Source organism: Lutra lutra, chromosome 4 (genome assembly GCF_902655055.1).
Source record: "Lutra lutra chromosome 4, mLutLut1.2, whole genome shotgun sequence".
NCBI lineage: Eukaryota > Metazoa > Chordata > Mammalia > Carnivora > Mustelidae > Lutra > Lutra lutra.
The window spans coordinates 182,030,805-182,056,334 of NC_062281.1; the positions used below are offsets into that span (position 1 = coordinate 182,030,805).

The window sequence follows — 25,530 nt, forward strand, 5'->3', positions numbered from 1 at the left end:
TAGCTATTTTATTTTATTTTATTTTTTTTAAGATTTTTTATTTATTTGGCAGAGAGAGATCACAAGTAGGCAGAGAGGCAGAGAGAGAGGGGGAAGCAGGCTCCCCACTGAGCAGAGAGCCTGATGTGGGGCTAGATCCCAGGACCCTGAGATCATGACCTGAGCCAAAGGCAGAGGCTTAACCCACTGAGCCACCCAGGTGCCCCAGGAATAGCTATTTTAAATGACTGCTGGGGTTGGAGTCAAATAATTTTTTTCAGCTGCATAACAATTATGAAATCACTGGCTGTAAATTTTTTCCATTTTGTTGGAAGATACTCTTAAATGACAGATCCTTGGAGATCTGTCAGAACAGCTCAAACTTTGATCTCTTACTATGTTTAGTATGAGAGAAAGTCAGTGGTTTGTACCCAAGATACCTATCCTGTTGTTTTTCCAGTCCCCAGCCAAACAGTTTTTGATTTATGGAAAGTTTTCATTCTTTACAGCTTTGGGCATCACTGCAGGACCCCCCCCCCAAGCTTTTCTAAAAATATTTTGTTTATTTATTTGCCGAGCACAGGCAGGGGGAGGGGCAGAGGGAGAGGAAGAAGCAGGCTCCCGGTTGAGCCAGGGATCCCGAGGGGCTTGATCTCAGGCCCTGGGATCATGGACTGAGCCTAAGACAGACATTTAACTGATTGAGCTACCCAGGCGCCCCCTTCTTCCCTTCTTTCCCCCACCATCTAAGGGGTCCCCAGGTCCTGTTGATTTTCTCTCATTGATAAACTTGAATTCAGCTTTCTTGCATTCTCATTGCTGCTAAAGTGGTTGAGGACGTCATCCTCCACTGGGACTGCTGCCAAGGTGTTTTGCTGGCGAGTCGTGTCCCAGCTGCTTAGCATGTCATACCAAACATTTTGGAACCTGTCCCTTGTCTACCACTTCAGCCGCTTGGTGTTCTTCTATCACAAGGTTCTGGAAAACGTACCCATTGGGATTCATCGTTGTTTCATTACCACAGTGTTGTGTATTCTGTGAATATATGCCCAGGAGTAGAATTATTGAAGGAAAATGTTGATGTCATTTAATATTTTGAGCCATTTTCATGTTTTTCCAAAGGCGTGTGTTTTGTTATTCAGCGCATTGGCAGTGAGTGCACAATGGCTCTCACTTTACCTTGGTTCGTCACTGGGGAGTTTTTGCTGATTGGATAGAAGAAGATCTCTTTCATGACTATTTTAACTTTGCATTTCTTTGGATTGGAGTGTTTCCCTGTGTTTGTTAACTAGTCCTGTAAGAAAGTTTAGAGGAGGAGACAGCCACTTTAAGAATTAGGTCCAGAGGGGTGCCTGGGTTTCGCAGTCATTGGGTGTCTGCCTTAGGCTTGGGTCATTATCCCAGTCCTGGAATTGAGCTCTGCATGGGGCGAGCTCCCTGCTCGGCGGGAAGCCTGCTTCTCCTTCTCCCCCTCCCCCTGCTTGTGTTACCTCTCTTGCTCTCTCTCTCTCTCTCTCTGTCAAATAAATAAATAAAATCTTTAAAAAAGAAAAGAAAAAGGCCCAAGAGAGACTGAAGTGGCTTTTTTGAAGTGTTGGTAATAGGAAAAACTTTAGTTGATATTTGTTACTCCTTGACACATGTGATAGGAACTTGGAACTAGCATAGCCATAAGAAAAATGGCTCAGTTAAGAACTTTCAAGAGGTGGGCACCTGGGTGGCTCAGTCGTTAAGCTTCTGCCTTCAGCTCAGGTCATGATCCCAGGGTCCTGGGGCTGAGCCCCACATTGGGCTCCCTGCTCAGCGGGAAGCCTGCTTCTCCCTCTCCCACTCCCCCTGCTTGTGTTCCCTCTCTTGCTGTCCTCTCTCTGTCAAATAAAATCTTTAAAAAAAATTTTTCAGGGGCGCCTGGGTGGCTCAGTGGGTTAAGCCGTTGCCTTCGGCTCAGGTCATGATCTCAGGGTCCTGGGATCGAGTCCCACATCGGGCTCTCTGCTCAGCAGGGAGCCTGCTTCCCTCTCTCTCTCTCTCTGCCTGCCTCTCTACTTGTGATCTCTCTCTGTCAAATAAATAAATAAAATCTTTAAAAAAAAATTTTTTTTTTCAGGAGGGTTTTTTTGTTTTTAAAATTCAGGGAAGTTTAAACAAGTAAGTCATGGATAAGGCAGGGACATAGGTGGGCCAGGGAGTGTGTCTGGAACCTCCATCTGTTTCTGCTTCTCGTGCAAATCAGCATGTTGATTGCTTCCTAGACAGCTGAGTTTTCCAAGTCCCACACCATCCAGAAGTGTCTCCTGCCACCTAAGAGGTACTAATGTTGTTTTTCCCCACATCCCTCACTTTGAAAGATCTTGTGAGATTTTTGTGTTTCGGTGACCGATTGGGGCTGCACCTTAGCAGCTCTTGCTAGTGTAGCCAGGGCGGGGGTGGGGGGGGCGGGCAAGAGTGCCTGGCTCCAGGGTTCCCAGACAGGCCAGGCTTGGGCACTCACCACTGACAAAATGCAAAGGCAGAGACACAGGGGTGGTGAAACGGGAAAGGAATTTATTTTAGTGAGGCCAGCATCGGGAAGATGGGGGACTAGGGTCTCAGAGACTGTCTACCACATACCAAAAATACTTCCAGATTTATATAAGGAAAATGTGAGGCAGAGATTGCTGGGTACCTGCAGGTGGGCAATGAAGGTGAAGTCCATTGTCATGAGTGAGGTTTTGCTGGCCTTGGGAAGTTCTTATTCCTTGGGTAAGAGAATGGGGCTATTGGGGGATGCTTTGCCCCTGAGATCTTTTGCCTGAGATAAAGAGATAAGATGGAAAGGATTTCCCAATTATAAAGTTCAGGGTCAAAATGGAGGTAGTTGAAGTCCTTTTCTAGAACCACAGGACCTGAGGAAGTTTGTTCTCAGAAAAAGGGCCTAAAGGGCCTATAGGGCAGGGGTAGATGAGAGAGGAAACTTGGCACATACAATAAATAACACAGTAGTAGACATCTGCCACATAAACACTTTTTTTTTTTAAAGATTTTATTTACTTGTGAGAGAGAGCATGAGAGGGGAGAGGGTCAGAGGGAGAAGCAGACTCCCTGCTGAGCAGGGAGCCCAATGCCGGACTCAGTCCCAAGACTCCAGGATCATGACCTGAGCCGAAGGCCGTCGCTTAACCAATGGAGCTATCCAGGCCCCCACCCCCTTTTGAAAATCTCTAGACCTAGTCTGGGGCTCGAACTCACAACCTGAGATCAAATTTCATGCTCTGCCGACTGAGCCAGCCAGGCGGAGGAAGAACCAGGCTGACTGCTCTTCGGGCTTGTTTTTGTGATTTGGTTCTCTGATCGCCCTGTAGGTAGAAGGAAGGATTTCTGGGAAGAAGACTTGTGGGGAGTAGGTAGAAGATACAGTTTGTTACAAGGTTGTAGAAGTTTCTATTTCAGAGAAGCTGAGTGGCATCACTTCATCAGATTAAATCAGGGACACTTGTGATGTGTAAAAAGAGTTACTTGATTTCTAAGCAGTAGTTTCTTTGGCCAAGTAGGTGATATAAATGGGTCAAGCTGGCTTGGGTAAACAGGTTGTCTTTCTATGCAGACATGTGTGCCTGTCCTTTATCTTAGAACACTTAGCCTTCTTGATTTCTTTTTACACTTTGACAGAAATAAGTGTGCAGAAACACTTTTCTGCTATTAGAAAACTGGTACAAACATGATGAGAGATGATACCTGACAGCCATGGCTACTCCTCCCGTGAATAAAGTGATGTTCAGGGCACTGGAGAGTGATGAATGGGAGAGGTTCTCTTCTGTAGGGTGTCTTGCTTCTGTGTTGGTGTTCTCCTCTGTTGGTTAGGTTGGCTTGGGAGTTATAGCTTGTAATTAGAAATGTTTTCATGATTTATGCCTCTTAAATAGATTCTGTGCTTCTCCAAACAAGAGAACAAACAAAATGCTGGGCTCCTGTGTAGAAGGCTTAGCCACTGTGTGGAAAACTTTAATCCATTAGCTTAAATGCTTTTATTGCATAGCACTGCCATTGGCTCTTACCTGGAAGTGTGGCTCTAGAGACCTGTAATGCATGGGTTCTGCCTGGGGCTGGTGCCTTATCCCTGCTTCATCTCATCTACTCGGTGATGGTGTTCTAGCTGACCGAACACTTAATTGAGTAATATTTGGCCGGCAATTAATTTAGGAAGACGTGTGCAAACAAAAAACAATGCCAGCACTCTAGAGGCAATTAATGAAATTGCTTTCAACTTCTCACATCAGTTTTGGAAGTCTTTTCAAAGTTAAACCCTGTTTTATGAAATTTTTAGGCCGTAGCTGGAGCCAACTTGGACCAAGTTGAGTGTACAAGATTTGGGGTTGGTAGGGGGCAGTGGGGACAAGGAGAGAGTATTTTTTTTTTTAAAGATTTTATTTATTTATTTGACAGAGAGAGATCACAAGCAGGCAGAGAGGCAGGCAGAGAGAGAGGAGGAAGCAGGCTCCCTGCCGAGCAGAGAGCCCGACACGGGGCTCGATCCCAGGACCCTGAGATCATGACCTGAGCCGAAGGCAGCGGCTTAACCCACTGAGCCACCCAGGCGCCCCCCCCCTTTTTTTTTTTTTAAAGTTCAGAATGACCAGAGAGAGAGAGACTGGGAGAGAGAAGGAAGGGTGTTTAGCCTGGAGAGATAGGTAGATGTAGTTGATTCTGGAGGCAAATGAAGGTGTTTTTAAAAAATTATTTATTTTCAGTAAATTCTGTGCCCAAGATGAGGCTCAACCTCATGTCCCCGAGATCAGGAGTCACATGCTTCTCTGACTGAGCCAGCCAGGCACCCCAAAGAGCCTACTTTCATGTTTCTCTTTTGCTTTTGGGAACAGGAGAGTAAAATCCAAATGGTTCCACAAGAACCATCTCCTGAGGGGCTCCTGGGTGGCTCAGTGTGTTAAGCCTCTGCCTTCAGCTCAGGTCATGATCCCAGGGTCTTGGGATTGAGTCCCATGGGCATCAGGCTCCCTGCTGGGTGGGGACCCTGCTTCTCCCTCTCCCTGTGCTGCTCCCCCTGCTTGTGCTCTCTCTCTCTCTCTCTCTCTGTCAAATAAAGAAATAAAATCTTAAAAAAAAAAAAAAAAAGAACCATCTTCTGAGAATGAGGTGTGGGTGGAAGTCATAGGAGAGTGCTGCTTGTCCCCACAGTCAAATCCTGTGAAAAAGTCTTAGCACTTTCCTGTTCAAGAGCAGAAGGAACAAAGGAGATTTGACATTTCAGAAAGCAGATTTGAAAGAATGAGTACCTATTGGTATTGAGAGGTATGTTTTTACTCCAGCTGGCAGTACTGTCTTTTCCATCGTAAGGAACCTGAGTTCAGTGCTGCTATCTGTCTTTTTCATTTATTTATTTATTTTTTTACTTGTCAGCATAAGCGGGGTTGGGGGGAGCTTGGGAGAGGTAGAGGGAGAAGCAGGCTCCCTGACGAGCAAGGAGCCCAATAGGGCACTCCATCCCAGGACCCCAAGATCATGACCCAGGTTGAAGGCAGATACTTAACCGACTGAGCCACTCAGGCATCCCTTGCTGCCATTTTCTTGTTAAAAGGATCTTCTTAGTAAATCCTTACCCTGCTTCAAGGAAAAGATTGTAGGTTATTCTCCTGATTCTGAGTCCTGTTTTTTGTTTTGTTTCTTTGTATCTTCTTTCGCTAGAAGAGAAAAATTATTTTTGTCCAAAGAAGAATGATTTTTCTAAAAGATTTTATTTATTTGACATAGAGATCACAAGTAGGCAGAGAGAAGGGAAGCAGGCTCCCTTCTGAGCAGAGAGCATAATGCGGGGCTCGATCCCAGGACCCTGAGATCATGACCTGAGCCAAAGGGAGAGGCTCAGTCCACTGAGCCACTCAGGTGCTCCTATCTGTTCATTCTTGATGGACATTGATGATGTTTTCCAGTCTTTCACTGCTATCTATAAAGCTTTAGCTAAGCTTCTGAAGCATTCAGAACGTATAGGTCTTTTGTGGCAAAAGAAAATCCAAGCTTGTGTGCTGCAGCCAGTTGTCTCTTTAGTCTTTTTCAATCTGAAAGGACCGTTCAGTCTTCATTTCATGACATTGATGTTTTTGGAATGTAGAAAGCTCATCAAGGTGGGTTTGTGTGATGCTGCCTCATGATTAGATTGAGGCTGTTGCGTCGGCCGGACCATCACACAAGTGAACTCCGTCCATCATAGCAGCAGGGACCCACCACTATAACTGATCTTTTGGTGAAGTGTTGGCCAGCTGTCTTCACTGAAAGTTACTGTCTTTCCTTTCATAATTCATGGACCTCCTGTGCTAAGATACTTTGAGAGTATGTAGATATTTCATTACTCCCCTACATTCCACTCGACAGTCTTGCCTCTGCTAGCATCCATCGATGATGCTTGCTTGATTCTTGCATTAATCTGATGGATGCCTAATGCTGGTTTTCTAATTTTCTTCTACTTTGACAGTTGACTTTTTTCTCTAAGGAAGGACTTTCCCATTCCCCATTCATCCGTTTCACTGTGAGTTCCTGTTTACTCAGTAGATCATAATCCTATCATTAATTTGCCTCTCACTGTTTCTGATTTTGCCACAGAGAGTCCCCCCTCAAACTGTCCTTTAAACGTGTCCCCCATCATCCTGTGAGTACATCCTTATGTGGGGGGCATAGCAAGATAGATGGTCCATGTTCATCTGTCCAGCCGGCATGGAATCAGCTGTTTTTCCCAGGAGCCCTGGGTTCTTTGAGTGGGGCATACTTAGAAATAAAGGCCTGGTTGCTAGGAGTGCTCACACAATTGCTTATACACCCTCAGCTGATAAAAGGCCATTAATTACATTTAAATTTTAGACAACAAATATTTTTATTTTCTTCAATAGCAATCTTTTTTTTTTTTTTTTTTTTTTTAATCAGAGAGAGAGGCACACAAGCATGGGGAGTGGCCTGCAGAGAGAGAAGCAGGCTCCCTGCCGACCAAGGAGCCTGATGTGGGGCTGGATCCCAGGACGCTGGGATCATGACCTGAGCCAAAAGTAGCCACTTAACTGATGGAGCCACCCAGGCATCCCAAGCAATGTTTTCTTTTTCTTTTTTTTTTTTTTTTTTTTTTTTAAGATTGTATTTATTTATTCATGAGACAGAAAGACAGAAGGAGCATGGAGAGGGACAGAGGCAGAGGGAGAAGCAGACAGGGAACCGGATGTGACTCCAGGATCATGAACTGAGCCAAAGGCAGACCTTTACTCTACTGAGCCATGGAGGCGCCCTTCGACAAATTTTTTTTTTTTTAAAGATTTTATTTATTTATTTGACAGAGAGAAATCACAAGTAGGCAGAGAGGCAGGCAGAGAGAGAGGAGGAAGCAGGCTCCCTGCTGAGCAGAAAGCCCGATGTGGGGCTCGAACCCAGGACCTGGGATCATGACCTGAGCCGAAGGCAGCGACTTAACCCACTGAGCCACCCAGGCGCCCCGACAAATATTTTTTGATATAAATTTATTATTTATCTGAAATTCAAGTAACTACTGTTCTGTGGTTTATCTGGCAACCCTAGTCTACCTGCAAGTTTAGGTTTATGTCTGTTACTCCTGACCCAGTACTTCAGGCTTCATTTTCTTCTTCCTCTCTTTCTCTTTGTAACTTTCTGAACCTTGGTTTCCTTTATCCCCAATATATTTCCTTATTTGTTTAAATATAGAATATAAGGAAATTGGTTTTTTAGAATTGTTACGAAAAGGAAGTCATTAAGTTTTGGTATTTCTACCTTTTATCTTTAGCCTGAGGATACTACTACGAGAGCTTGCTAGTAACTGCATTCAGGTTCCTTGGCTTAGTTCCTCACCCTCCTTCCCTCCATTGTGGATACGTTATTTAATTGAAATGTGTTTGTGTTGGATTTAGGGTCCCCCTCCCCATCCTTACATGTGTGTGTGTGTGTGTACACGTGTGTCACATTCACAGAGGCCCCCCAGTTCAGCAGTGTATGGAACAGTATATTCAGAAAAGTGTCATACACCCCTCCAGTTTTTACCCTCATCCCCACTCGTGTTCCGAAGGTAACCACTTTTATTGGCCTCTGGCTTAACCTTTTGGCTTCATTGTGTTCAGATGAGCAGATATACGTGTATTTTCTTTTTTTTTTTCTTTTTTAAAGAGTTTGTTTATTTATTTGACAGAGAGAGATCACAAGGAGGCAGAGAGGCAGGCAGAGAGAGGAAGGGAAGCAGGCTCCTCACTCAGCAGAGAGCCCGATGTGGGGCTCGATCCCAGGACCCTGGGATCATGACCTGAGCTGAAGGCAGAGGCTTTAACCCACTGAGCCACCCAGGCACCCCTACACGTGTATTTTCTTATTCCCCCATCTTTCTTACACAAGAAATAGCATACTATAGATACTGTTTTGCGCATTGCTCCCTTAATCATACATCCTAAAACAGACTCTACATCCATCCGTAGAGGTCTGTACTGTGGTTTTCCTGTTCGGTCTCCTAGGACTCTGTGGGGCCAAGGTACCATGTCCCCTGTTGGCTCCTTCAGCTTTCCAGTGTTTTCACAGCTACAAACAGTGCTGTAATGAGTAACCGAGGTGTTATTTGTGCAGATTTATCTGTACTCTCAGAGGTGTATCTTCAGGGTAAGTTCTTAGAAATGAATTTCCTGGGTTTAAAGGAAGCTGTGTGTGTAGTTTCGTTAGAGATTGCAAAAGTCCTTTCCCTGAAAGTCCGGCCAGTTTGAATTCTCTCAGCAGTAAATGAGTTTTTTTTTTTCCCACAGCCTCACAGATTGAACTTGGTGTTTCATCTTCTCCATTCTCCTCATTTATAGATGAGAAATAGATGAAACCTGGTATGCCATTATAGCTTTAATCCACGTTTCTTATGGAACTATGGCATTTCTTAATCAAATAATCATTTTTTTGTAGACGAAACTGCAAAGGAAATCCGAATTGCTTGGTTGGCATTGGCGAGCATATTTGGTTAGGAGAAATAGATGAAAATAGTTTCCATAACATTGATGATCCCAACTGTGAGAGGAGAAAAAAGGTAAGCCATCCTTTTTAAAGTGATCACTATGGGGTATTCCTCTGGGTTTTTGTTGTTTTGTTTCGGATCTGTAATCAGAAACTATTACTGGTTTGGGGGAGCCCATTGCAGCTTGAGGATAAGCAGTGGAACTTAAACTGCTTGAATTGGGACAGTTCTTAATGGTAATTTTAAAGTCAGGAGGCCATGTAATCCAGTAAGCCTTCAGAGGATGGTTGTAGTTTAAATGCTGATTCTGTGTTGGCTTTCATATTGTGCGTTTTATTTTGAACTTGTTTTTAAATGCCTCTTTAGGGGCGCCTGGGTGGCTCAGTGGGTTGTTAAAGCCTCTGCTTTCGGCTCAGGTCATGATCCCAGGGTCCTGGGATCGAGCCCGTATCAGGCTCTCTGCTTAGCAGGGACCTGCTTCCCCCACTCTCTCTCTGCCTGCCTCTCTGCCTGCTTGTGATCTCTGTCTGTCAAATAAATAAATAAAATCTTTTAAAAAAAAGTCTCTTTAAAGGAAGTGGTAAAGCAAGTAAACAAGCTCCCATAGTGCTATTACCATGCTTTCTTGGTGGGGTGTTTTTTTTTGTTTTTTTTTTTTTTTAAATAAGATTTTATTTATTTATTTATTTGACACAGAGAAAGAGATCATAAGTAGGCAGAGAGGCAGGCAGAGAAAGAGAGAGATGCAGGCTCCCTGCTGAGCAGAGAGCCCGATGCGGGGCTCGATCCCAAAACCCTGAGATCATGACCTGGGCCGAACGTAGAAGCTTAACCCACTGAGCTACCCAGGCACCCCTTGGGCTTGTATTTTTATATATTGTATGTGTAACCAGTAGTTTTACTTTTTAAAAATACACATTAAGATTTTCTAAGCAAAAAGCCTGGTGTTCACAGTATAGCTATATAGATATTTCGTGTATTAAAAAGAATGATTCTTTTTAAGTTCAGGCATCTGCAGTTTTTGGAAAAAGTTGTATGTAGCCAGTTCCCCCTGCTCCATTTCTCCCTGATCTATATGATAGAAAGGAACTTTTGTGGACATTTTACTTTGTCGTTGTCCTAATGTTGACAGTTTTAGAATTATAGCAAATGAATACCCCATGTACACAGGCTCAGAACGGATCTGGCCTGGAGCCTGTCGTTTTAATTTTAGATGTAAGGGGCCAGAGAAGACCAGAAGACCAGGGATGAGCTGTCCTATGTCTTCTCCACTTCTGTAGCCAACTTAGATGAGGCTTTCATGAAAGTACTTGTGGCCAAGAGAGCCTTATGTGGTTATGCCATGTTGGTTGGTGGTGGTAACAGATTTTTTTATCTGAAATTTAAAAAATAATTCCTCTTGTACTTTTTTTGTGTAAAGGGAAATTGATTTTGTAATTGCAAATTTTGTATTTTTGTAGAACTCATTTGTGGGCCTCACTAACCTTGGCGCTACATGTTACGTCAACACATTTCTTCAAGTATGGTTTCTCAACTTGGAGCTGCGGCAAGCACTATACTTGTGTCCAAGTACCTGTAACGACTACATGATGGGAGATGGTATCCAAGAAGAGAAAGGTTAGTGGGGTGGGTGTGGGGCTGGCTTCCTTCACAGCGTGTTGCCAGCTAGAACTCTGCAAACTCAGGAAACTAACTTCTGAGGACTTGTTATGTGCCGGGCATGGTAGGCGGTCCTTTGTAAACATTGTCAGGATTCAGAACGTTCCTTTTTTTCTGTAAATTTATTATTTAGGCACTGAAATGGCTCATATTCAAGTGAAGGAAATCCATTTGATTATTCTTCTAGATTACATCTACAGTTTCTCCATGTAATACACCGAGATTGTTGCCCATTAATTTGTAGCAATTGATAAAAATCAAGTCAATAAAGCAGACAGCATTACTTTTTTCCCTAGCTTGGGAGACTTAATACTTCATTGTAACCTCAAGCAATCTTTTGTCCTGATCCCCAAATACACCAGCTTCATTGATACCCTCTAAATTTAAGGTTGAATTTACTAACCTTGACAAAATCAGTCACCAATAGCAGCTACAGTCATTTAGGGTTTTTTTGTTTTGTTTTGTTTTTGACTCAGAGACAGAAAGATCACAAGTAGGCAGAGAGGCAGGGAGAGGGAGAAGCAGGCCTCCTGCTGAGCAGAGAGCCCAATGTGGGGCTTGATCCCAGGACCCTGAGCCACCCAGGTGCCCCCATTTAGGGTTTTTAGACAGAATCAGTTTCAAACTTCCTACTGGAATTACTTAGTTTATTTCATGTACAGTATGTGGATGATTATTCCTGATTGATACTATTTTCTATTTAGAGATGGACTACTAGAGGCTTTAAGATGGAACTTTCATGGAACAGACCAGATTTTTCTCCTTCTCAAAGCTGGGGGTTGGAGGGCAGTGTATGTCTGAGATTACATAGGTCTGAGAGCTCCAAGTTGGGAACTTCGACTCTTGCTCCCACCTGTAAATCTTGTGCTGTGTTTTATGTGATCTGGTTTGGGCACATGCTCATGTCTTTGACTCTGAGAGGGAATAGAGGATTTGTAAGCCTGGTATCTTCTGGCAGCCTTGCACTGGGTATTGCTTTAGAGTCTTGGTCCTCGTTAACAGTAATCTTTGCTTCAAAACACAGTGCTTAAGGGGCAACCTGGCTGGCTCAGTTGGTAGAGCATGTGATTCTTGATCTCGAGGTTGTTGAGTTAGATCCCCACGTTGGGCATGGAGCCTACTTAAAATAAGAAAAGAAAAAAAAAACCCACAGGGCTTAAAAAAAATTCTTTTCCCACCCCTCCCTTACAAATTCTTAAGATTATTTCCCCAAAGCTTTATTTTTATAGTTCTGAATATTTAAATTTAGATTAATAGTGTATTAAGTATTTAAAGTAATATTATATATAAAGGATGGTTAATGTAAAATGGTTCTTTTTTATTTTTAGCATTATCTTGCTAAAGAATAAATTTACCAGTGAGATGACCATTTCATAACAAGCGAAAACTAAATTTCTGTTTTATAAAATGATGTGTCATGGCCTCTTTTGGGTATTGTGGCTTTAACATTATCCTAAAAAAAAAATGTGTGGGTTTTGTTTTGTTTTGTTTTTAATTTCTAAGTACAGGAATTTTTATATTTTACCAGAGTTGTTCCTCACCTGGTCTCTGATGAGAGTGTACATTTCTGCTGCTATTTTAATAGGCATGGTAAAAGGAGTGCAAAGGCTTTGTGTTGGATATGATGGGATCTGGGTTCTGCTTCTAGTTTAGTCACTCCCTTATTTTACAGATAGGAAAGCTGGGGCACCTGGAGGGGTGTGCAGTTGGTTAAGCTTCTGCCTCTTGGTTTTTGCTCAGGTTGTGATCTCAGGCTCATGAAATCAAGCCCCACATCAGTTTCCATGCTTAGCTTGAAGTCAGCTTGAGATTCTCTCCCCACCCCTCTGCCCCTCCTGCCCATGCTCCGTCTCTCTCACTTTGTCTAAAATCTTTTTTTTTTTTTTTTTTTTTTTTTAAGGAAAGATAGCAGAGGAGAAGTTACTTTATTATTTCTTAATTTTGAGAGTGAGAACGTGCAAGAGTAGAGAGAGGAGCAGGGAGAGAGAAAGGTTTTCAGGCAGACTTCATGCTAAGTGCAGAGCCAGCCTCGGGGCTCAATCTTAGGACCCCAAGAGCCAAAATCAAGAGTTGTAGCCTCAACCAACTAAGCCACTCAGGTGTCCCAGAAGAGGAGTTACTTTGGAATTAGTAAGTATGAAGTATCTAACCTGTAAGATAAGAGAGTTGGAGTAGGCCTAAACTTACCTGAATACCTTTCAGTGGACTGCAAAACCTTTTTGCACCCCAGAAAGTAAGATTTTTGCATTTGTTTTATAAATGAAATGTTGACTTCCTGAAAGTCACAGTTGGTAGTAAAGAGATAAACCATTCAGAGTCCAAATAGGAGACAAAAATGACACAGTAATTTGAACAGAAAGAATAAGGAATTATTACTGTTTTATACATCTATATTAAGGGTTTTTCATGGTGAATTCGTATTTCGATTTGGCCAGCTGGACCCAGTTTAGATGATCCTGATGTTGTTGGCAACATCCAGAGCATCACAGTGAGGAGCCAGCTGGACATATGCTGCCTTACCTGCATCAGACCTGATCATGGTGTTGACCTTGGCCACATCAGTGTCAGAGAGCTTCTTCCTGGCCTGTTTGATCTGGTGCTTGTTGGTCTTGACATCCACAGTGAACACAAGTGTGGTGTTGTCTTCTGTTTTCTTCATGGCTGACGCAGTAGTCGGGAGAACTTGATGGCAGAGCGATCAAGCTCGCTTCTCCTGGGGGCGCTCTTTCGAGGGTATTTAGGCTGCCTTCAGAGATGCTGTGTCTTGGGTCATTGGAATGTGTGTGACATGCAGATCTTCTTTTTTTGTGTGACTTTGGACACCTTTCAGCGTCGCTTTCTTGGCCTCAAAACCTTTACTTTGGCTTGCTTTGGCTTTGGGAGGGGCAGGAGCTTCCTTCTTAGCCTTATTATTGTTAAGTGGTCTCTGCACCCACTGTGGGGCTTGAACTCTGAGGTGGGCATATGCCCTACTGACTGAGCCAGCCAGGTGACCTGATTTGTTTTTATATCCTACAAGATAGACTTTAATTTTTAAAACATACATATATTATTGGGAGGCTTTTGGGAAGGGTTTTTTTTGTTTTTTTAATTATAGTTGACAACCTGTCAGGTATACAGCATAGTGATTTAACAATTATATATGTTATGAAATATTCACCAAGAATAGGAAATTAGAGTAATGGGGGGAGTGGTTAGTAAGAATTAAAGAGGACTTGAAAAACTATAGGACTAGCAGATGTAGGGAACAGCCACTACCCTCGGGGCAAAAATGCACACCCCAGGAGGACTCTTCACTCACACACACACACCCCACCCCGGCCTGAAATCTGGACCTCTGGAGAGTGCCCTGTGCCAGCTCACTAGATGGCTGAGAAGGTGCCGAGCTGCTTCCTCAGTAGGGACCCCGACTTCAAACTGTCTACAGGGAAATCCAGGGCCTCAGAAACCTCTGTTAAGTCATCTAAGAGGGTGCCTAAGAGGTCATTCACATGGTGGTTTTTCAAGAGGAGGTGCCTCACGGGAGGCGGCCTACGGTGGCGGCTGCCAGAGGAGGCGCTGCAGGACGCTGCCCAACAGGGTTGACTGCAGGAGCCTGGTGGGGCAGGCATGACTGGACCCTCCAGTGCCCTCTGCTGGCAAGACTTAACCTTGCGTGGGCTGGCAAAGGAGAGATGTTGGCCTGGCTGATCCGTGTTGTCACAGAGCGGGCAGAGCAGGGTAGTGACTGCACAGAAGATGATGCTCAAGTCTTTGGGGGCTCTTGAGATCCACTTTTCCTATTTAAGATACTTTCCCGACTCAATAAAACTTGCCACTCTAAAATTCTAGCATTTTATTTTTTTAAATTTTTTTATTTTTTTTAAAGATTTTATTCATTTGTCAGAGAGAGAGAGAAAGAGAGAGAGAGAGAGATCACAAGTAGGCTGAGAGGCAGGCAGAGGCAGAGGGAGAAGCAGGTTCCCCGCCGAGCAAGGAGCCCGATGTGGTACTCGATCCCAGGACGCTGGGATCATGACCTGAGCCAAAGGGAGCCGCCCAACCAACTGAGCCACCCAGGCGTCCCAAATTCTAGCATTTTAAAATGCATCATTATATTCATTCCAGTTTGAATCCTGTCACTTGCTTAATTCATGGCAAGTTTACATTAACGAGATTATATTAAAATTTTGGCCATCTTATGTGAATGGTAAATACAGTCTGTGGTTTTCATATTGGACTGAACATTTCAGTGGTGATTTGAAAACTAGAAAACTATGGTCATGGTTGCTGTTGTGATGTACATGTAACTCTTGCCTTTAGGGGATGTATATGGGTAGCCATGGTGGCTTCCTTACTTCCAAACAGATGTGATTACTAATTTGTTTCTATTAAATTCTTAGAACAATCATAAAACACTAATATTCTATAAAGGTAAGGGTGCTTAATTATGTTTTCATGTAAAGAAGTACATATTTTAAAGAAAAGTAGCACTTTGCTAAAAACAACATATTTTTTTCAATAGATTATGAGCCTCAGACAATTTGTGAGCATCTTCAGTATTTGTTTGCCTTGTTGCAAAACAGTAACAGACGATACATCGATCCATCGGGATTTGTTAAAGCCTTGGGCTTGGACACAGGGCAACAGCAGGTAAGAACCTTTAAATTCTATATTTTTTAAAGGTTTATTTATTTATTTGTGAAAAAGAGAGCATAGTTGGGGGTGAGAGGCAGAGGGAAAAGGAAAGCGAGAGAATCCTCAGACAGACTGCCCACTGAAAGTGGAGCCCGATTGGGGGCCAGATTGCGCGGCCCTGAGATCATGACCTGAGCCGAAATCAAGAGCCAGACACGCTTAACTGACTGAGCCACCCGGGTGCCCCAGAACCTTTTAAGTTTTTTTAAATATAAAAAGGTACCTAAGCGTTCTTTAGAATGTTTGTAGGAGGAAGTGAATTAAAATGCTTTTTAATTTTTTTAAAAATTTATTTATTTGTCAGAGAGCGGGCACACAGGCAGGCAGAGTGGCAGGCAGAGGGAGAAGCAGGCTCCCCGCCGAGCAAGGAGCCCAATATGGGACTCGATCCCAGGACGCTGGGATCATAACCTGAGCCGAAGGCAGCCGCTTAACCAACTGAGCCACCCAGGCGTCCCGTAAAATGCTTCTTAAAAATTAACTTTTTCCTTTTCTTTTTTAAAGATTTTATTTATTTGAGAGAGAGAGAAAGAGAGAGCATGAGAAGGGGAGAGGGTCAGAAGGAGAAGCAGACTCCTCACTGAGAAGGGAGCCCAATGTGGGACTCGATCTTGGGACTCCAGGATCATACTTGAGCTGAAGGCAGTCCTTCAACCAACTGAGCCACCCAGGCGCATCCCCAAAATTAACTTTTTTCTATTTTGAATTAGAGCATTTATTTAACTGTCCAGCATGTTACCCATTTACCTTGGTCCTATTTCTGACAACTCATACGTGGGTACAAACCAATTCAGTCCTTATTTGAAGATGCGAAATTGAAAACGCGAACATCCTCGCTTATCGCTGTTTGTATCCGAAGTTGAAAAGCAAGGTACGATTTTTCTTTTTACTAACCCAAACTTGTGTTGTAGGATGCCCAAGAATTTTCAAAGCTCTTTATGTCTCTGTTGGAAGACACTCTGTCTAAACAAAAGAATCCAGATGTGCGGAACATTGTCCAGCAGCAGTTCTGTGGAGAATATGCTTACGTAACCGTGTAAGTGTGTGGCAGCTTTCCCACGGCGCGTTGTCTTCTGAGACGGTTACTCACACGTTATCTCATTTTCAGTTCAGTTCCAAGTTAGGGCTCTCATGGGCCAACATGGGGCCAGTAATATTTGTAGTGTAATTCATTTTCATGGGAACATATAAACAGCGGACATGCAAAAGTGCAGAAGAATCCATTCAGATGTCGAGCGCCCCGTGTGATTGAGCTCTCATCGCGTACCGGATGGCGATGCTGTGCACTCAGAGACAGTGGAGCCAGCAGGGTACTGAGAGTGAATGTAAAACGCCTCTTGAAATTGTTCCTAATCATAAACTACATGCCTCACCAATCACTTCCCATTTTTTATTTTTAATATATAGTGGAAATAATTTCCATGAACGAAAATCAAGGGAAAATAAATGCTTCCCAGAGTTTTAGAGTGTGATATAATGGAACTTCATTGTTTTTCTACTCTGATCTTAATTTTACCGCTCTGTTTTATTACAGTTGCAATCAGTGTGGCAGAGAGTCTAAGCTTTTATCAAAGTTTTATGAACTGGAGTTAAATATCCAAGGCCACAAGCAGTTAACAGATTGCATCTCAGAATTTTTGAAGGTATTCGAACTTTGGCGTATATATTGTTTCTGCTCATTAACCATTAAATACTATTCTGAATGTGTTTTTTGATTTAATGGGTAAATTCTTTAATAGCCTTTTTCATATATGAAGTGTCTGTTTCTGTAATGATCTGGAAGAAACTAAATTTTAAAGTGCTGAAGCAGGCTGTGTGTTAAAATCATTTGGGGATCTTTCAGTTATTTTACATGTAAAGTTCTGTGTTAAAACTTGGGTGATTAGGGGTGGTGGAGTGTTTGAGGAAATCTGAGCTCTACAATCATCCAGTTAAATTGCCTTTTCACTTAAGGAGAACTACAAGGTGTGGAATGCATTTTTTTTTTTTTTTTTAAAACATCACTCTGGTCATTCTTCAGCCCCTCCACTCCGGATTTGTTCTTGCTGTGTATGTAGATGCATGTGGAGGGACGGGAGTGGCTCCCTTTCCTTCTGAGTTGGGAAGGCTGCTTGGGGAATCCGTTGTTACCAAGTGAGAACAAGCACATGGTATAATAGACAAGCTTACGCTATAGCTTCCTTTCTTAAGATATTTTTGTGCCTTTCTTCCTTTCTTAGCACAGCTCTTAGCCTACTTCAGATCCTTACTGAATTATTCAGCTAGTTACTGGTTGAGTGCTTAACTGCACACTGATTTGGTGTTTGGGGATAATCCTAGTGGGCAAAACCGAAAACTTTTGCCTTGTAATGTCGGTGGTGTGGGGACTGGGGACGACAGTAAAATATGTAGTGTGTCACCTAGAGTAAGTAATATGGAGAAAAATCTGGGAAGGGGACGGAGGATGTGGTAGGGATGAGAGTGGGGTTGGTTGCTGTTAGAAATAAAATGATTGAAGGTGAAGGAGTGAGCCATGGAGGAAATGGGCAGAAGTGCAGAGCTTGAAACAACAAAGTGCCTGGTGGTTTGAGGAACAACAAGGTCACTATGGCTGAAGTGGAAAAGCAAGGGGAGAGGGATGTTGTAGAGGTAACTGAGGATCATGTCCAGTAGAGCCTGGTGGGCATTGGCCAGAGACTTGACTTTGAGTGTGGTGAGATGCCATCGGGGCATAGTAAGCTTAGAATTGTGATCTGTTTGAACAGGACAGATCTGGGTACTGTCTTGTTTGGATTTTCGATATATTTTCAAAGTGGAGCTGATAGTTTGCTCCCTGGACCTGGAGAGAAAGGAAGGAGTCAAGGATTACTAAGTTTTGGCCTGAGTGCCAGGTAGGATGGAGTTGCCAAAATTGCTCTGGGAAGTGCTGTGGGAGGAATAGACTAGGGAGAGGGATTGGGAGTTTACTTTGGGGTGTGTTAGATTTGAGGCGTATGGTTCAGGGTTTTGGGGGCTGGTTAAAATCAGGACTAAGAGACGAGGACCAAAGACCGAGTCTTTGGACGTTCAGACACAGGAACTCAGGGAGGTAGGAGGAGCTAGCAAATGATACTGAGCAGAAGGACCGGCCAGTAAGTTAAGAGGACACAACAGGAAAAATTTAAGAAGAAACCACCAAGCTATACCACTGAATTTCCTGAGGTCTTTTAAATTTATCTCATCAGCATGATTCAGCAATTTTAATTATGTATGTGACTCGTGTGTGTGTGTCTGTGTATGATTTTGTATATATGATATATGTAGTTCTGTATTCTGGTGCCCATATGTAATTTCCACTATTTTCCACTGTTATTAATTTGGTTGCATCAAGTGCTTATGATTTTTTATTTTTGAGAAGTACTTTTAAAAATCAGACATTTGGGAAAGAGCCCCAACAATTTTAAATCACTGTATGCAAGTTAATATCACTTCTAAGTAGTGTCTTCTAACTTGGGTGTCTTTCACTACTTAGAGTGGCTCAATCTTCAACAGGTTGCGAGGGCTGTTACTTAAAATGAAATTATGCTGTACATCAGAGATTTGATCACTTAAAAAAAAGCTTTGTCTTCTAATTTTTTTTTAAGTAATGTCTTATTTCTGATCAGGAAGAAAAATTAGAGGGAGATAATCGATACTTTTGTGAAAACTGTCAAAGTAAACAGAATGCCACAAGGAAGATCAGGCTCCTGAGCCTTCCCTGCACCCTGAACTTACAGCTGATGCGTTTTGTCTTCGACAGGTAAATATGTATGAGGAGCAGTGTTTGCTGCTCGTCGTGGACTAATGTGTACAGATTTTACCATAGACAGATAATAGCTTTTCCAATTTGAAACTCTAGATTTGGGAATGACAGTTGTAGTTGGGACCTGCCCTTTTGAAATGCCAGTAATGCCTCGTTTTATCACAAAATTCTTAAGGAAGCCAGCCATATCTGAGGAAGAACTAGGAAAGTAGGAAACCCTTATTTTTAGTCTATTAATGATTAAACACTGCAAAGGAAAACAAACATAGGTAAGAACTGAATTATCTTGATGTCTGTATTTTTTAAAAAGAACTAGAGTAAATTTCTACTTATTACAATCTTCCAACCTGCCCAACCCCCATGGGAATATATCTTTGTGTAATTAAAGGAAATGTGCGCACATGCGCATTACTTCTATGAAGCGGGAGCATCTGTAGCTCTCTTGTGATTATATTAAAACTTCTGAAAGTAAGTTTGGAATCAACATTTTAAATTCATATTTTTAGCCTATTTTTTCCCCCACCAATTATAAGACAGCATTATGTTACTTCTAATCGTACAAGTTTTTGAGCAAGATTGCTGAGTGCAACCTACCTAGGTCCATTGAGTTTATTAAAATAGCTGGTAGAGCTTATACATTGTTTTATGATTGTTTTAAATATAAATATAATTAGCTTTCCTCTTGGTTAGGCAAACTGGACATAAGAAAAAGCTGAATACCTACATTGGCTTCTCAGAAATTTTGGATATGGAGCCTTATGTGGAACATAAAGGTAATATTTTTACCGAGCAGTGATAATTATAATGCCCAGAGACTGTAACTTGTGGTCAGCTTGTGATGCATACAGAATAGCATTTCATGACTATACTTTGCTAACCTCTGTCTGGGAATAAAGGCTTTTTAGGCGAGTCGAGATGTTACTTCCATTTTCCATGAGTAAGTACACCACAGGGATTACATGGTTCATCAATATCTACAAAAGAATAAAAAGGGGAGACGGTGTTTTACTCTCTGAACCCACGCAGGGTCCCTTAGTGTCAATACCATGTCTGTAATCCCTCATAAAATTAAGTCTGTCTGCACTGCCTCCAGGTTTTTAAAAAATTTTATCAAAACCATTGGGTGGCATAATTCCAATATTGATGCTGTAATTCTCCTATCTGTGATGACTGAGGAGTTCTAGGAAACTATGCTGTGACAAAGTTTTGAGAAGAAGTAATTTACTGCATTTTCCTTTTGGTGGTCATCAACTCACTCCACAGGATGGTGCCTGAAAGAGAAAAGGATTTGGCCCTTTTTCTCTTGCCCTGACTGGAAGGACTCTTCCCGTCCTTTCTCAGATCGATCTTACTATTTATTAAATTGCTAATATAGAAATTCTATCATAATTTTTGTCTCTTGCCATAAAAAGCTTCTAGAGGCAACTTAAAATAGAAACAAGCCCTAAAAACCTTTGAAAGATGCCATCGGGGAGGTTGGGGAATGAGCTTTAAAAACCTGTGTTTCATCAGTGCCGTAGTTTCAGATTTGCACCCGGTGGAGGAGGAAACCAGCTGGAGACTTTGCTCTTGGACTTGGTCATTGTTTTATTTGACTGAAAGAACGTAACTGTAGTTCACCGTATGTAGTGATTTGTTTCCTGCCTACGTTGTTAGGTAATTGTTTGAAATTAGAGATGTCTGATAGCCTAGTGGTGTCTCAGGGGCCAGAAACATAGGTGTAAAATTAGCACTTTCCTTGACTCCACTGCATGACTTTGCATAGTTCTTTTCGTTACTAAGCTTATTTTGTATTTGTCCAGTTTGTAGGGTAAGGAAGACCAGACGATTAGGAAGTAGACTTGGTAGGTCAAAAAACCTGTAGAAATAGTTAAACTTAGTGTGGTGACTAAATGTAATAAGCTTTTTTTTTTTTTTTTTTTTAAGATTTTATTTATTTATTTGACAGAGAGAGAGAGAGATCACAGGTAGGCAGAGAGGCAGGCAGAGAGAGAGGAGGAAGCAGGCTCCCTGCTGAGCAGAGAGCCCGATTCGGGCCTCGATCCCAGGACCCTGAGATCATGACCTGAGCCGAAGGCAGGGGCTTTAACCCACTGAGCCACCCAGGTGCCCCTGTAAATAAGCTTTTATTTTATTTTTGTTTTTAAATAATTTTTGAAAGATTTTATTTTTAGAGGGAGAGAGCTTTCACGGGTTGGGAAGGGCAGAAAGGGAGGGAGAGAGAGACACGGGGTTCATTCCCAAAACCCTGAGATCATGACCTGAGCCAGAATCTTGAGTTGGACGCTCAACTGACTGAGCCACCCAGGCACCCTTAAGATTTTATTTTTGAGTAAATCTCTATATCCAGTGTAGGGCAGAGAGCGTGATTCTTGATCTTGGGGTCACGAGTTTCATTGGGTGTGGAGCCTACTTAATTAGAAACAAACAGGGGCGCCTGGGTGGCTCATTCGGTTAAGCATTTGCCTTCGTCTCAGGTCATGATCCCCGGGGTCCTGGAATTGAGTCCCACATTGGGCTCCTTGCTCGAGGGGGAGCCTGCTTCCCCCTCTGCTTGTGCTCTCTCTTTGACAAATAAATAAATCTTAAAATAAAACTACCAGAATTCTGAAGTTGTTAGTCTAATGAATGGATGAGCATAAATTCAGGTGAACAGTGGTATCGTGATATGAAAATGTCTGTGTTGTTTCTTGGTAATACAGTCGTGGTTACTGCTTCTATTTTTTTGGCTTATCGTGATCATTTAACTTAGGAAATACTATGAGGAACTCATATTGTCGGCGCTCTTTCCTACTTGTCTGCTTCAGTGGTCTTGTCTTCACCCTCTCACAACCACCCACAGGGTTGGGGGCGGGGCAGGCACACTCTTCCTTGTCCTGCCATTGTCTGCACCATATATGTTGCTCTACCCATTTATCCTACTTTTTTTTTTTTTTTAAAGATTTTATTTATTTATTTGACAGAGAGAGATCACAAGTAGACAGAGAGGCAGGCAGAGAGACAGAGAGAGGGAAGCAGGCTCCCTGCTGAGCAGAGAGCCCGATGCGGGACTCGATCCCAGGACCCTGAGATCATGACCTGAGCCGAAGGCAGCGGCTTAACCCACTGAGCCACCCAGGCGCCCTATCCTACTTTTTATAATAAAATTTAATATATTCATAAGAGTCCAAAATACAAACATGCATGGCTTGCAGAATTCTTTCAAAGTGGACATCTGCGTGAGCAACATCCAGCTCAAGAAACAGAACTTTCCCATGACCCCAAAGTCTCTTTTGTGCCCCTCCCAGTAACAGACCCTTCCCCCGCCCCACCCCTATCATAGGCTCTAATCTGGCTTTTATGGCAGTCTCTTCTGTTATTTTTATTAATTTTATTTATTTGCTTGCTTGCTTGCTTTAGTGTTTCACAATGTAAGTTTCCGTCCCTAAACATCATAGTTGAGTTTCCCTTTTTCCTCCTGGGATGGTGCTGGGTGAACCTAACCCAGGACAAGGTCTTGCACTGTCTCCCTCCTCTGCTCCATCATCTGGCTGATGGTTGAAGGTAGCTGGAGAAAAACACCATCCTAGCTGTGTATTTGCCTGCCTCTCAGACTTCTTATATTGAGGAATTTCAGATTTATACCAAAAAATTGAATTCTGGTCTAGATCTTTTAACTGCATCAGTTAGTCCAGTTACCCTTAAAGTAAGTACTGATACTTCCTCTGATTCAAATCTGCGTCACTTTCTATGGTTTTCTTTTACTTGAATAGATTTTCAAGCTTCTCATTTCTTGAAACGTAGAAAGCCTAGTTTCATAATCCCTGACTGATGTTGGAATTTTATGCAGCCTAATTTTTGCTGTCTGGGCGGGTTCTTTTAATGTTGCCGTGTTTCTTCTGTATTTGGTTATCTTCGATTGTGTGCTGGTTATTGCCCCTGGAGTTTTTTTTGCGGGGGGGGGGGGGTAAAGATTTTATTTGAACAAGAGGGAGTGAGAGCGAGAATGAGCAGTGGGGAGGTGCAGAGCTGGAGAGGGAGAAGTAGACTCCCTGCTGAGCAGGAAGCCCTGTGTGGCGCTCCGTCCCAGTACCTGAGCTGAAGGTAGATACCCAACCGACTGAGCCACCCAGGTGTCCGTATCTGAGTATTTTTTTAAATTATTTTCAGCTAGGGTCGTCAGGTGGGTGTTAATCTGTATTACTGAATCCCCCACTGAGCTAAAAGAATGCAGAGACTTTCTCCTTTTACTCAGCTGCTATAGTCCTGTGTTCCTAAAAGTGTGCAGCATGTTTGTTGAATGAGTGATTGGCTCTGCCTTGTGACTCACTTCTTACAGCTTGAAGGAAGTTACACTGATGAGATCGTCAAGGGTATGTACAAAGACTATTCTGCCAAAAAGGTAGTAATTATTGTTTAACTTTAATAAAATGCTACTGGTTTAAATGTCCAATATGGGAGTGGTTCGATGTATTAGACCTTATGATATGTTCCAGAAGAACATTTAAGGATGTAGAAAGATGTTAATGATTTGTTAGAAAAACCTGCGGGTTTCAGTATTAATAGGGCAACGAATAGTGTTAATTTATTATTACAGTATTAATAGTGGTTACGTCTATATTGTAGGGTTGCTAATGAATTTTTCATTTGGTTTCTGATTTTTAATGTGTAGAAGTGATGTTTTCCAGTACATATGTAATTTCCCCACTGTACCTAATTAAAAGATTTTTTTCAACTTGTATCTGGAAATGTCAGTATTCATTCATTTGCTGATATCTTGATGTATGGGTAAAGTCTTCTCTTGCATAAACCACATGCATAATATATAGGCTGTGACTTGTGTTTGGTTATTTAAAGTGAAATGGGAATTTAAAAATACTTACAAAGAAATTTGAGTGCAGAATCATTCTAGATTTTTCATGTTTTCTCTCCTGGTTGTTTCCAGTTACCTGGGCCTGCACCTTTTCTTTTTTTTTTTTTAATTTGACAGAGAGATATCACAAGTAAGCGGAGAGGCAGACAGAGAGAGAGAGGAAGAAGCAGGCTCCCTGCTGAGCAGAGAGCCCGATGCGGGGCTCGATCCCAGGACCCTGGGATCATGACCTGAGCTGAAGGCAGAGGCTTTAACCCACTGAGCCACCCAGGCGCCCCCCTGCACCTATTTTGACAGCAATTTTTTTTAATGACTTACCTTCAATGGTTCCTAAAACATTTTTCTTTTTCTCCTTCTTCTTCTTTTTCTTCTTTTTTTTTTTTTTTGAATCAATAGCTTTTTAGTTTCACACTCCATCTGGTTAGTTTGTGTAAGTAATTTTGTGGCAAGAATAGGAAGAGCATATAGCTCAGCTAGCTTGCAGAAGGGCAAGGCCTACAACAGAATAGCTTTGTAACCCTGACCTGGGTGCCCAGAACGTCAGAGCTTGCTTTCCATCTGTAAATTTTGCAGAGGAAATGGAGAGTTAATGCGGTAGCTGCTTAAGATGTGTTTACATTACTCTGTAAAACTGAATTTTTTTAATCTTAGGTGTCACGTTTTTGTTTTGTTTTGTTTTAGGTGACATGTTTTGAATTTTCTCAGATGTGTAAACAATTTTAATCATTACAGTTCAGACTCGGGATATAAGAAGAAATACTGTCTTTCACTTTCTCCCTTTCTCTTTCTCCAGGTGGGTCCTATGTGTATGAACTCAGTGCAGTCCTTATACACAGAGGAGTGAGTGCATATTCTGGCCACTACATTGCCCATGTGAAAGATCCACAGTCCGGTGAATGGTATAAGTTTAACGATGAAGACATAGAAAAGATGGAGGGGAAGAAATTACAACTAGGGATTGAGGAAGATCTAGGTAAAACCTTTAAGTTGTGAGTGCCCTTTTAAAATATAAATTTTTTTTTTGTTTTAACTAGAAATCTTTGTGATAATCTTAAGGAACCCAGGATTGGGTTCTGGATTAGCAAGGATATTTGCATTTCTTAAACACACGTAAAGTCTCTCAACATCGTTTATTAGCAATGCCTGAATTTTAAAAAAAAATTTTTTTTTTTTCTCCCCCAGAGATGGTTTCTGTAATGGTTTCAGTGCAGTTTGAAGGCAAATATTCAATAACCAGTTTAATTTTGGGTAGGAACAGGGATGGAAAGGGGAGAGGATAGCAGGTTATCAAGCTTAAAATGATGAACGGTAGATTGAACATAGTAGAATTTGTAGTCCTTTTCTTTGGGTTAGGAGGGTCATGTTGGGGAAGTAGCTCTAGCTCTAGCAGGGCACCATTGCTCTTGAGAACAGTGCCTATCCTGTTGAGTGTCTTTTCCCATCCCTGGAATGTGAGCAGTGCCTCTCTGGGGTGAGCTGCTTGTTTTGTAGCGATGAGGTCTGCCATCAGGAGTACTTGGTGAATAGCTGTTACCATGTCCGTGTTCTTGGCCCAGAATAACCACTTAACTCCCACTTCCGGCAGAAGTGAATGGTTCTTCAGTAGGAGCCATCTTGGCTGAGCTTCTCATCGCTTTA

General features: G+C 42.3%; 1 protein-coding gene across 7 annotated transcripts in view; it reads left to right on the forward strand.

The window, feature by feature from the left end:
• USP48 (ubiquitin specific peptidase 48) overlaps window positions 1-25,530 on the forward strand; it is a 96,884-nt gene that overhangs the window by 19,937 nt on the left and 51,417 nt on the right. For 4 of the 7 annotated variants that reach the window (XM_047725132.1, XM_047725129.1, XM_047725130.1 and 1 more), the window contains exons 2-9: window positions 8,896-9,016; window positions 10,405-10,561; window positions 15,108-15,235; window positions 16,192-16,316; window positions 16,815-16,923; window positions 18,904-19,037; window positions 19,731-19,813; window positions 24,686-24,865. In XM_047725132.1, the coding sequence (XP_047581088.1) occupies window positions 8,896-9,016; window positions 10,405-10,561; window positions 15,108-15,235; window positions 16,192-16,316; window positions 16,815-16,923; window positions 18,904-19,037; window positions 19,731-19,813; window positions 24,686-24,865 (1,037 nt within the window). Of the gene's footprint in view, window positions 1-8,890; window positions 9,017-10,402; window positions 10,562-15,107; window positions 15,236-16,191; window positions 16,317-16,814; window positions 16,924-18,903; window positions 19,038-19,730; window positions 19,814-24,685; window positions 24,866-25,530 lie in introns of those variants that run through there. The other 3 variants (XM_047725133.1, XM_047725134.1, XM_047725135.1) reach the window with 2 other exon arrangements.